At 39.5% G+C, this 10,821-nt stretch overlaps 1 protein-coding gene across 3 annotated transcripts in view; it reads right to left on the bottom strand.

The window, feature by feature from the left end:
* Positions 1-10,821, bottom strand: part of TRIM2 (tripartite motif containing 2) — a 212,280-nt gene that overhangs the window by 44,726 nt on the left and 156,733 nt on the right. For all 3 annotated transcript variants that reach the window (XM_011969381.1, XM_011969380.1, XM_011969379.1), the window contains exon 4: positions 966-1,117. In XM_011969381.1, coding sequence (XP_011824771.1) covers positions 966-1,117 — 152 coding nt within the window. The remainder of the gene's footprint in view (positions 1-965; positions 1,118-10,821) is intronic.

Here is a 10,821-nt window from a genome sequence, read left to right on the forward strand (position 1 = left end):
CTACCATCAATTGTCCAATTTTGATAATTAATTAAGGGTATAAAGACTTGAAGTTCTCTGAAAAGCCATTCTGGCCAGATTAATTCTTTGTTGCAGGGGCCGTCTGGTGCATTGTAGGATGTTTAACAGCATCCTGTCCTCTACCAGATGCCAATAGCTCTCCCTGCCCTGCCTTCCATTCCCCAACCCCCTGCCAAAACACACAGTTGTGACACGAAAAATTCTCCAGGCATTGCTGAATGGCCGAGAACCACTATTCTAGGTAGTTGTATCTTTTCCCCTAGCCACATAAAACACTTATCCATACTCAGTTTCTTGAGAACTTCTCGTAAGTTTCCAAGTTCTTTGAATTACTATGGAACAACCACACTTTTCTCACTGCAGCTATCAGTAGAGAGATTTATTTTGTCTGTTTTTCTGCTGGTTTCTCATTTCCTCTCTTTGGTCTTTCTCATGCACCACTCAGCTAATCTGTTCCTTCATTTCTGTGCCAAAGAAGGAACTTGGAAGCAGGAAAACAAGGAAAATTAGCAATCATTGCTCAAGACCATTTTGCAGAGCTCAGATAGAAAGGAGCCAATCACAGCCAACAAAATGGCCTGTATGTGTGTCAGGAACAGCAGACAAGGAAGGCTCCTCAGAGGGCCTAGTTTCAGGGATGAACTTCAGAACTCTCCTGAGAGCACTTTCTTTTGAGTGTACTTTAATTCATGTAATCATACTTAGGCACTAAAACAAAAATGCCACTCATAACCTAAGGAGGTTGGAGTTCTACCAACAGGCAGAAGACAACCTTCCACACTCATTAGTTTATGACAACAAATCCATGATAAAAGAACTTATTTACCCACAAAGCCTGATATCTCAAGGGAAATATGAACCTACTGCTGTACTTAGACAAGAGGCCATGAGGCCAGGCCCCAAGTACAGGCAGCCAATTGGGGGTTTGGGGAGGGGTCCCCCACCTTTTGTTGACAGCATCCAACTGGACCTGGAGCGAGGCCTTGTGCTGTTCCACCACATCCTTGAGCGGAACTGTGGGGTGCTCTGCGTGCTCCCCCTCCGTGCACTCCCGACACATGGCAGTCTCACAGGACTGGCAGTAAAATTCCATCACCTGTGGATGACACAAGAAAAGTTCCTGGTTCTGGGCCACGGGTTGAGGGCTTACTCTACACTAAGCAGTTGCCTTGCAGTCTCTCATAATTAAATGAGAGCCACCCCAGAATGTCAGCATTATTAAGTCCAGCTTCACAGGAGAAAAGGAAGGATACATTTTTATGTGACAGGTCTCAGAAGTGGAGCTGACTTCTAAGCTCCTTCTATAACCATAAAACCAGCTTTTGGGTATCCACTCCCCTAAGGCAGAACAGTATAGGGCTGTGGCGCTCAAACATTTTGATCTCAGGACCCCATTATAATCTTTAAAAATTACTGAGGACTCCAAAAGAGCTTTTGTGTATGTGGGTTCTATTTATAGATATTTCTTATATTAAAAATTGAAACTAGGCTGGGTGCAGTGGCTTATGCCTATAATCCCAGCACTTTGGGAGGCCAAGGCTGGAGGATTACTTGAGGCCAGGAGTTTGAGACCAGCCTGGGAAACATAGCGAGACTCTGTCTCTACAAAAAATTTAAAAATTAGTATTTAATCAAATTTTTAAAAATTAGAACTGATAAAAATTTTAAAGTATTTAATTTATTAAAAGCAGTAATAAGCCCATTAAATGTTAATGTGAATAATGTAATTTATGAAAATAAATATATTGTGAAAAACAAAAAAATGTTGTGGGAAGAATGGCATTGTTTTCCATTTTTGTAAATATCTGCAGCGTCTGGCTTAACAGAAGATAGCTGGAGATTTGTATCCGCTTCTGCATTGAGTTCGTTGTGATAGCATACATCACATAGCCTGTGGAAAATTCCACTGTACAGTCTTGAGAGAATGAGAGTGAAAAAAGCAAATCATGTCTTCATATGATTATGAATATAGCATTGACCTTGAAGACTGCTTGAAAACGTCTTGGGACCCACAAGCGTTCCTGGACTACACTTTGAGAACTGCTACTATTTGGCTAAGAGACTTATCCAAATAAGAATTCAGGTTTGATCTGTTTGCCTCCTGGCTTCACCACTTATTTAGCTGAATGACCTTGGACAAATTTTCAGCCTCACTGTGTCTCAATTTCTGCCTCTGTCAAATGGAGACAATAATAGTAACTACTTCACAGGGCTACTATGAAGAATAAGTAGGTTAGTATGCACGAAGAATTCAGATGGCACCTGGCTTTGGTACATCATAAGTTCTTTTTTTTTTTTTTTTTTTGAGACAGACTCTCGCTCTGCCGCCCAGGCTGGAGTGCAGTGGCCGGATCTCAGCTCACTGCAAGCTCCGCCTCCTGGATTCACGCCATTCTCCTGCCTCAGCCTCCCGAGTAGCTGGGACTACAGGCTCCCGCCATCTCGCCCGGCTAGTTTTTTGTATTTTTTAGTAGAGACGGGGTCAGGATGGTCTTGATCTCCTGACCTCGTGATCCACCCGTCTCGGCCTCCCAAAGTGCTGGGATTACAGGCTTGAGCCACCGCGCCCGGCCAAGTTCTTAATATGTTGTAACTGCTGTGGGGATGATGATGATGATGATGACATTATCTGCTTACCTGAAAATAAAAAAATCTTACCCTGACAATGATGAACTGTCAGTAACAATATAATATAAAGCCAGAAAGTTAGCTTCCTTGTAGAGGTATTACCCTGTTTTCTCAACTGGAAATAATGTCTTCCAGTTTTCAATTCCCAAAGCACTTTCAGGAGAAACTTTTTCTTGACGTATAACACAACATAGAAAAGGGCATAAATCTTAATGCAGCTTGATGGATTTTCACAAAGTGAAGGCAGTCACCAAATTCCTTTTATTTATACCCAATTTATGAAATATAAGATTTTAAATTCCTAAGCCCAGGAACTCTCCCACCCAGAGCCTAGATAATACCATACATTTAGTAGGTATTCAATAACACTGCTGAATGAGTGAATGAGAGGAGGCTCTTAGCCATGATTCGGGTGGCATTTGTAAGACCAACCAAGGGGCACCTCCTTCCTCATTAAGACTCACTATGTTCCATAGTGCTTTCTGGAGAAGATTCTCCTAGGAATAAAGCACTCGGCTTGCTCATACTACATGTGTTTTGGAAAAAATCTTTTCTGGTGAACCAAATTCAGATAAAAGTCCTTCAAACCATGTCCAAGATAATTTTAAATTTCATATTTATCACAGTTTCAAGTAGGTACATAGTAAGTAAGAGGTTTAGAAAGACACTTTTGTTTTGTCACATAAAGATGTAATTTCATGTACTTTGCTCCTCTGCAGGCCTTTCAGGAATAGGCTTGAAACATCAGTTGGAAGTCTCTTTTATGCATTCTCTGCTCAAAGTTTCTTTTATGCATTTCTCAGCTGGGTGCCATGGCTCACACCTGTAATCCCAGCACTTTGGAAGGCCAAGGTGGGAGGATCACTTGAGGCCAGGAGTTCGAGACCAGCCGGGGCACCACAGCAAAGCTCTGTCTCTACAAAAAAAATTTTAAAAATTAACTGGACGTGGTGGCACATGCCTGTAGTCCTAGCTACTTGGGAGGCTGAGGTGGGAGGATTGTTTGAGCGTGGGAGTTCGAGGTTGCAGTGAGCTATGATTGTGCCACTGTACTCCAACCTGGGTATCGGAGGGAGACCCTATTTCAAAAAGGAAAAAAGTATTTACACTTGTCATTAAAATATGTTTTAATAAACAAACTCAAATGAAAATTCAAATATCCCACAGAAAGACTATAATACTGGTCATTTGCACCTTATTTTGGTCCAAGTCTGATACAATCCAGCAGAAAGCACAGCTTATAGAAGCTGTTCAATAATTATTTGCTGAGGGACCATATGAGCTAAGGGGTACTTCCAAGGGATTTCCCCAGTGAGGGAAGAGTATACTTTGGGTTGCATTTGGATATTTTACCATATTGCTTGCCTTCATGTGTTCAGGAAACAGAATGATCTAAAACTATATGCAGTGTCAGCAAATGCTTGGTAACAATATATAAGCCCCATATCATAAATATTTTACTTGTTATTAGAAAAAACCTCTTAATCCAAGAGGTTTCCTGTTTTTCTGGCAGAGGTTTTCTGTTCCCTCCCGGCAGAAGGCAGGATAATTGAGCATTCCCCACTAAATTCTGAGATTTCCTTTGGAAAAATTTCATCCCCTGGGGTTTGTGAAACATAATTCCGAAGAAGGCTGAGCTTTTTTATTACTTCATGGCTTCAGCCAAAGGTGGTTTACCTTTACCAGACATTTTATTTCTAGATTATGTACAACTAGATTAGCATTTACTAATATTTCATCTTCATGGTCAGTGCTCAGGAGGTCTCTTTAAAGCAGGTTGTCACTGCCAGTCATATGTACCAGAGGACAGACCAAAAATAGAATGTGAAAAGACTTCTTCCCTCAGGTTATTTAGGGTATTGGGGCGAATATAAGTATATGAACTGAGGGAATAGGCCACATTAACAGTGCTTAGTCAATCCAATGGCACTCTTCCCAAACTAATCTAGTCTGGTACTGAGTTCCCACATCTTCACTGGAAGAAGGGAGCATGGCCTCACGTCTGGAATGGGTCTGGACCAAAGGCAAATTTTACTTGGGAATCAGTGTGCACATTGCATTTAGAAGTTGCAAATGCTATACGATATTTTTTGCATTTTGTGGTCTGAGTTGAAGTTCCCCAGCAGTGTAAGAAGCGAGATGACAAAGAATACTCGTTGGAAGAGAGAAAAGGATACAAAATAATATAGAGTCACTAAAAATGTAAAAATCCTCAAGATCAGAGTTCATCATGTATGACAAAAGATCAGCATCCATTACTATTATTTTTCTTCTTTTTAATTCATATTTTTAAATGATTGCAGGGAAGTGATGTTACTGAAAATAGCAGCATAAGAAAATCTGTGTAATGTCACTGGTTGGTAGCTAATCTACTGGAACACACTTCATTAGCCACATATGACAAAAAATACAAACTTTACAAAATTAGTTCCATTAGATAATAAAAATGGGGAATGAAAAAATATAAAATAATTAGTTTAGAAAAGTCACCAAATAACAACAGCAAAAAACTGTAATAACCATCAACAAAAAACCCTAGGGAGAGGGGAGACTCTGATTCCCAGAGTCGCCACAATATACTACTTTAAATGTTCAGTTTCCATTGGAAAAAAGTGAAGTACACAAAAAAGGGCAAAGTTCACAAAGAGGAATAAAAGAAATTAATAGGCACTCTCCCTTAAGAAGCCCAGACTGGACTTACTTGACTTTAACTCTTTCATATATGCTCACAGAGCTAATGGAAACCATATATAAAGAACTATAAGAACAATGTCCCACTAAATGGAGGATATTAATAGATAGGAATTACTTTTCTAAAAGCCAAATAGAAATATTGTAGGGTTAAAAAATATAACTGCAATGAAAAATTCACTAGAAAAGTTCCACAGAAAATTCAAGCAGGAAGAAGAAGTTTAACTTGAAGATAGGGCTATTGAGATTATACAGTCTGTGAAGCAAAAAAAAAAAAAAAAGGTGGGGGGAAAGAAACAGTAACAAAACCTAAGAGACCCGTGGGACACCATCAAGCGTACCAAATATACCTAATGAGAGTCCCAGAGGAGAGGAAGAGAGAAAGGGAAAGAAACAATATTTGCAAAAGTAATGGCTGGAAACTTCCCAAATTTGATAAAAGACACAAATCTACACATCCAAAAAAAACTTAATAAAATCCAAACAGGAAAACTCAAAGAGATCCAAACCAAGAAACAGTATAACCAAAACATAAAAAGACAAAAACAAAGAGAGAATTTTGAAAGCAGCAAGGCAGAGGTGACTCATTTTATAGAAGAAATACTCCATAAGCAGATTTTTTTTCTTTTTTCTGAGATGAGTCTCACTCTGTCACCCAGGCTGGAGTGCGGTGGCTCAATCTCGGTTCACTGCAACCTCTGGCTCCTGAGTTCAAGCGATTCTCCTGTCTCAGCCTCCTGAGTAGCTGGGATTACAGGTGCGCGCTACCATCCCCGGCTAATTTTTGTGTTTTTAGTAGAGACGAGATTTCACCATGTTGGCCAGGCTGGTCTCAAACTCCTGACCTCAGGTGATCTGCCTGCCTCAGCCTCCCAAAGTGCTGGGATTACAGGCGTGAGCCACCACGCCCGACTGCAGATTATTTAATAGCAGATTTCTCATCAGAAACTATAGAGGCCAGAAATCAATGGGGCAACATATTCAAACTGCTGAAAAAAAATAAGCCTGACAACCAATACTTTTTTATCTGGCAAAACTATCCTTTAAACATGAAGGAAAAATTAACACATTACCAGAAATACAAAAACTGAGTGTCTGTTGCTAGTATACCTTCCCTACAAGTCATGCCAAAGGGATTCCTGCAAGCTGACCTGATTTGATACACTACAAAGTAACGTGGGTCCACGTGAAAAAATAAGGAAAGCAGGTAAAGGTAACTACATAGATAAATATAAAGGTCAGTATTAATGCATTTTTGGTTTCTAACTCCTACATGACATAAAATAAAACTGCATAAAACCGCATAATCTATAATTACAAATTTATGTAGATGAGCATATAACATATAAATATAAGCTAGAAGAAGCAAGGATTTTACATACTATTGAAATTATGTTGGTATTAATTTGAATTAAATCGTTATAAGCTAAAATGTTAATTATAACCCTCAGGGCAAACAATAAAGAAAAATAAAAAATATGTATAGTAAAATAAGTGAGAAGGGAATCAAAATGGTATACCAGAAAATATCTATTAAACATAAAAGAAGGCAGTAATGGAGGAATAGAGGAACAAAAAGATATGCCATACAGAAAAAAAATAGTAAATGACAAAAGGAAAGAAAGCCTTTCTTTTCAGTAATTAACTAATTTAAATGGATTAAACTCTCCAATCGAAGGGCTGATACTGGCAGACTGGATTGAAAACACAATCCAACTATAGGCTCTCTATAAGAGATTAATTCTAGATCCAGAGACTCAAATAGGTTGAAAGTGACAGGATGGGCCAGATGTGGTGGCTCATGCCTGTAATCCCAGTACTTTGGGAGACAGAGGCAGGAGGATTGCTTGAGTCCAGGAGTTCAAGATCAGCTTGAGCAACATAGTGAGAGACCCTGTCTACTAAAAAAAACACACAAAAATTAGCTGAGCATAGTGGCATGTGCCTGTAGTCCTGGCTACTCAGGAGGCCGAGGCAGGAATATCAATTGAACCCAAGAGTATGAGGCTGCAGTGAGCTATGATCATGCCACTGTACTCCAGCCTGGGAAACAGAGCAAGTCCATCTCTTAAAAAAAAGAGAGAGAAAAAAAGGAAAAGAAAAAAAAGAAAGTGAAAGAATGAAAATAATATTTCATGCAAACTGTAACCAAAAGGGAGCTAGAGTGGCTATTCTAATATCAGACAAAATAGACTTAAGACAAAAGTTGGACAGTATATAATTGACAGAAAGGATATTATAAAATTGATAAAACTTTAGTTTGACCAGAGAGAGAGAGCGAGGTGGTGGGGGGCAGGGGGGGTGCAGCAGGGGTGGTGTGGGAGAAGAGAGAGAGAAGACTCAAATTACAAAAATCAGGAAGGAAAGTGGTGGGGAAACTACTACTGACATCACAGAAATAAAAAGGATTATAACAGAATACTGTGGATAATTTTATGCCAACACACTGAATAACTTGATGAAATGGACAAATTCCTAAAAACACACAAACTACCAAAACTGACATGAAGAAATACAAAGTCTGAATAGACCTATAATATGTAAGGAGATTGAATCAATAATCAGGACACTTCCGGCCGGGCGCGGTGGCTCAAGCCTGTAATCCCAGCACTTTGGGAGGCCGAGACGGGCGGATCACATGGTCAGGAGATCCAGACCATCCTGGCTAACACGGTGAAACCCCATCTCTACTAAAAAATACAAAAAACTAGCCGGGCGAGGTGGCGGGCGCCTGTAGTCCCAGCTACTCGGGAGGCTGAGGCAGGAGAATGGCGTAAACCTGGGGAGGCGGAGCTTGCAGTGAGCTGAGATCCGGCCACTGCTCTCCAGCCCGGGCGACAGAGTGAGACTCCGTCTCAAAAAAATAAATAAATAAATAAATAAATAAATAAATCAGGACACTTCCAACACAGAAAAGCCCAGGACCAGATGGTCTCACTGGTGAATTCAACCACATATTTTAAGAAGAACTAACACCAATCTTTCTTAAACTCTTTAAAAAAAAAAAAAAGAAGAGGTTGAGGGGTAATACTTCCTAACTCATTCTCTTAGTCCAGTGTTTCCCTGATACCAAAGCCAAAGATACCACAGGAAAATTACAGACCAATAACCCCTATAAATATGGATGAAAAAATTCTTAATAAAATGCTAGCAAACTGAATCCAGCTGTATATTAAAGAGATTATACATCATGAGCAGGTGGGATTTATCCCAGGAATGCAAGGGTGGCTCACCTAGACAAATTACTGTATGTAATACATCACATTAATAGAATGAGAGAAAAAAACTCATTATCATCTCAATTAATGTGGGAAAAGCATTTAACAAAATCCAACATCCTTTCATGCCAAACTAGAAATAGAAGGGAACTTCCTCCTCCTAATAAAGAGCATCTACAAAAAACCCACAGTTAACATCATACTTAACCAAGAACAAGAGGATATTCACTCTCATCACTTCTAGTCAACAATGTACTGAAGGTGCTGACCAGGGCATTTAGGCAAGAAAAAGAAATAAAATGCACCAAAATTGGAAAGGAAGAATTAAGAATTTCTCTATACAGAGATGACATGATCTTATATACAGAAAATCCTAAAGAATAAACACACACACACACACACACACACACACACACACACATTCACACAATTAGAGCTAATAAATGAATTCAGCAAAGGTGCAGGATACAAGATTAACAAACAAAAATCAGTTGTATTTCTAAACACTAACAATGAATAATCCAAAAGTGAAATTAAGAAAACAATTCCAAGCTAGGCATGGTGGCTCATGCCTGTATTCCCAGGACTTTGGGAGGTTGAGGCAGGAGGATTGCTTGCCCGGAGACCAGGCTGGCCAATATAGTGAGACCTGTCTCTGTTTAAAAACAAAAATCCATTTACAATATTATCAAAAAGAGTATAACATAGTTGGAAATAAATTTAACCAAGGAAATGCAAGACTTGAATACCGAAAACTACTAGATAGCCAAAACAATCTTGAAAAAGAACAAAATTGGAGGACTCATAGTTACCAATTTTAAAACTGACTATAATGCTACAGTAATCAAAACAATGTAGTACTGGCATAAGAATAGGCATATAGATCAATGGAATAAAATGGAAAGTAGAGAAAGAAGCCCATACATCTACGGTCAATTGATTCGTGACAAGGGTGTCAACACAACTCAATGGGAAAAATAGCCTTTTCAACATATTATGCTGAGGTAACTGGAAATTCACATCTACAAGAATGAAATTAAACCCTTCCTTCAAACCATATACAAAAATGAACTCAAGATACATAAAAGACCTAAATGTAAGCTAAAACTATAAAAATCTTAGAAGGAAACAGGGGTGAATCTTCATGACCTTGAATCGCAATGGATTCTTAGCTATGACACCAAAAGCACAAGCAACAAAAGAAAAAATAGAGAAATCAGCTTTCGTTAAATTAAAAGTATTTCTGAATCAAAGGACACTAATAAGAAAGTGAAAAGAAACCCCACAAAATGGGAGAAAATATTTGCTAGTCATATCTGATAAGGGTATAATAATCCAGAATATATTAAAAATTCTACAACTCAACAACAAAAAGATAACCCAATTCAAAACTGGGCAAAGGACTTGAATAGACTTTCTCCAGAGAAGATATACAAATGGTCAATTAGCACATGAAAATATGATCAGCATTGTTAATCATTTGGCAAATGCAAATCAAAACCACAACAAGATACCACTGCATACTCACTAGAATCAAAAGTCAGGATCAAAAAGTCAAAAATAATAAGGGTTGGTAAAGATGCTGAGAAATTAGAACACTTATGCTTTGCTAGTGGAAATGTAAATTGGTGCAGCCACTGTGAAAACAGTTGGTGGTTTCTGGCCAGGCATGGTGGCTCATGCCTATAATCCCAGCACTTTGGGAGGCCAAGGTCGGAAGATCACTTGAGACCAGGAATTCGAGACCAGCCTGGTCAACATGGCAGAAACCCCGTTTTTACTAAAAATACGGGCATGGTGGTGGGCACCTGTAATCCCAGCTACTCAGAAGGCTGAGGCAGGAGAATCACTTGAACCCAGGAGGCAGAGGTTGGAGTAAACCGAGATCACGTCACTGCACTCCAGCCTGGGCGACAGAGTGAGACTCTGTCTCAAAAAAAAAACAAAAAACAAAAAACAAAACAAAAAAAACCAGGCCGGACGCAATGGCTTACGTCTGTAATCTTGACACTTCAGGAGGCCAAAGTAGGCAGATCACCTGAGGTCAGGGGTTTGAGACCTGCCTGGCCAACATGGTGAAACTCCATCTCTACTGAAAAAAAAAAAAAAATACAAGGCCGGGCGTGGTGGCTCACGCCTGTAATCCCAGCACTTTGGGAGGCGAGGTGGGCAGATCACAAGGTCAGGAGATCAAGACCATCCTGGCTAACACGGTGAAACCCCATCTCTAGTAAAAATACAAAAATTAGCCAGGCGTGGTGGT

This window comes from Mandrillus leucophaeus, unplaced genomic scaffold (genome assembly GCF_000951045.1).
Source record: "Mandrillus leucophaeus isolate KB7577 unplaced genomic scaffold, Mleu.le_1.0 Scaffold888, whole genome shotgun sequence".
In the NCBI taxonomy this organism is placed as follows: Eukaryota; Metazoa; Chordata; class Mammalia; order Primates; family Cercopithecidae; genus Mandrillus; species Mandrillus leucophaeus.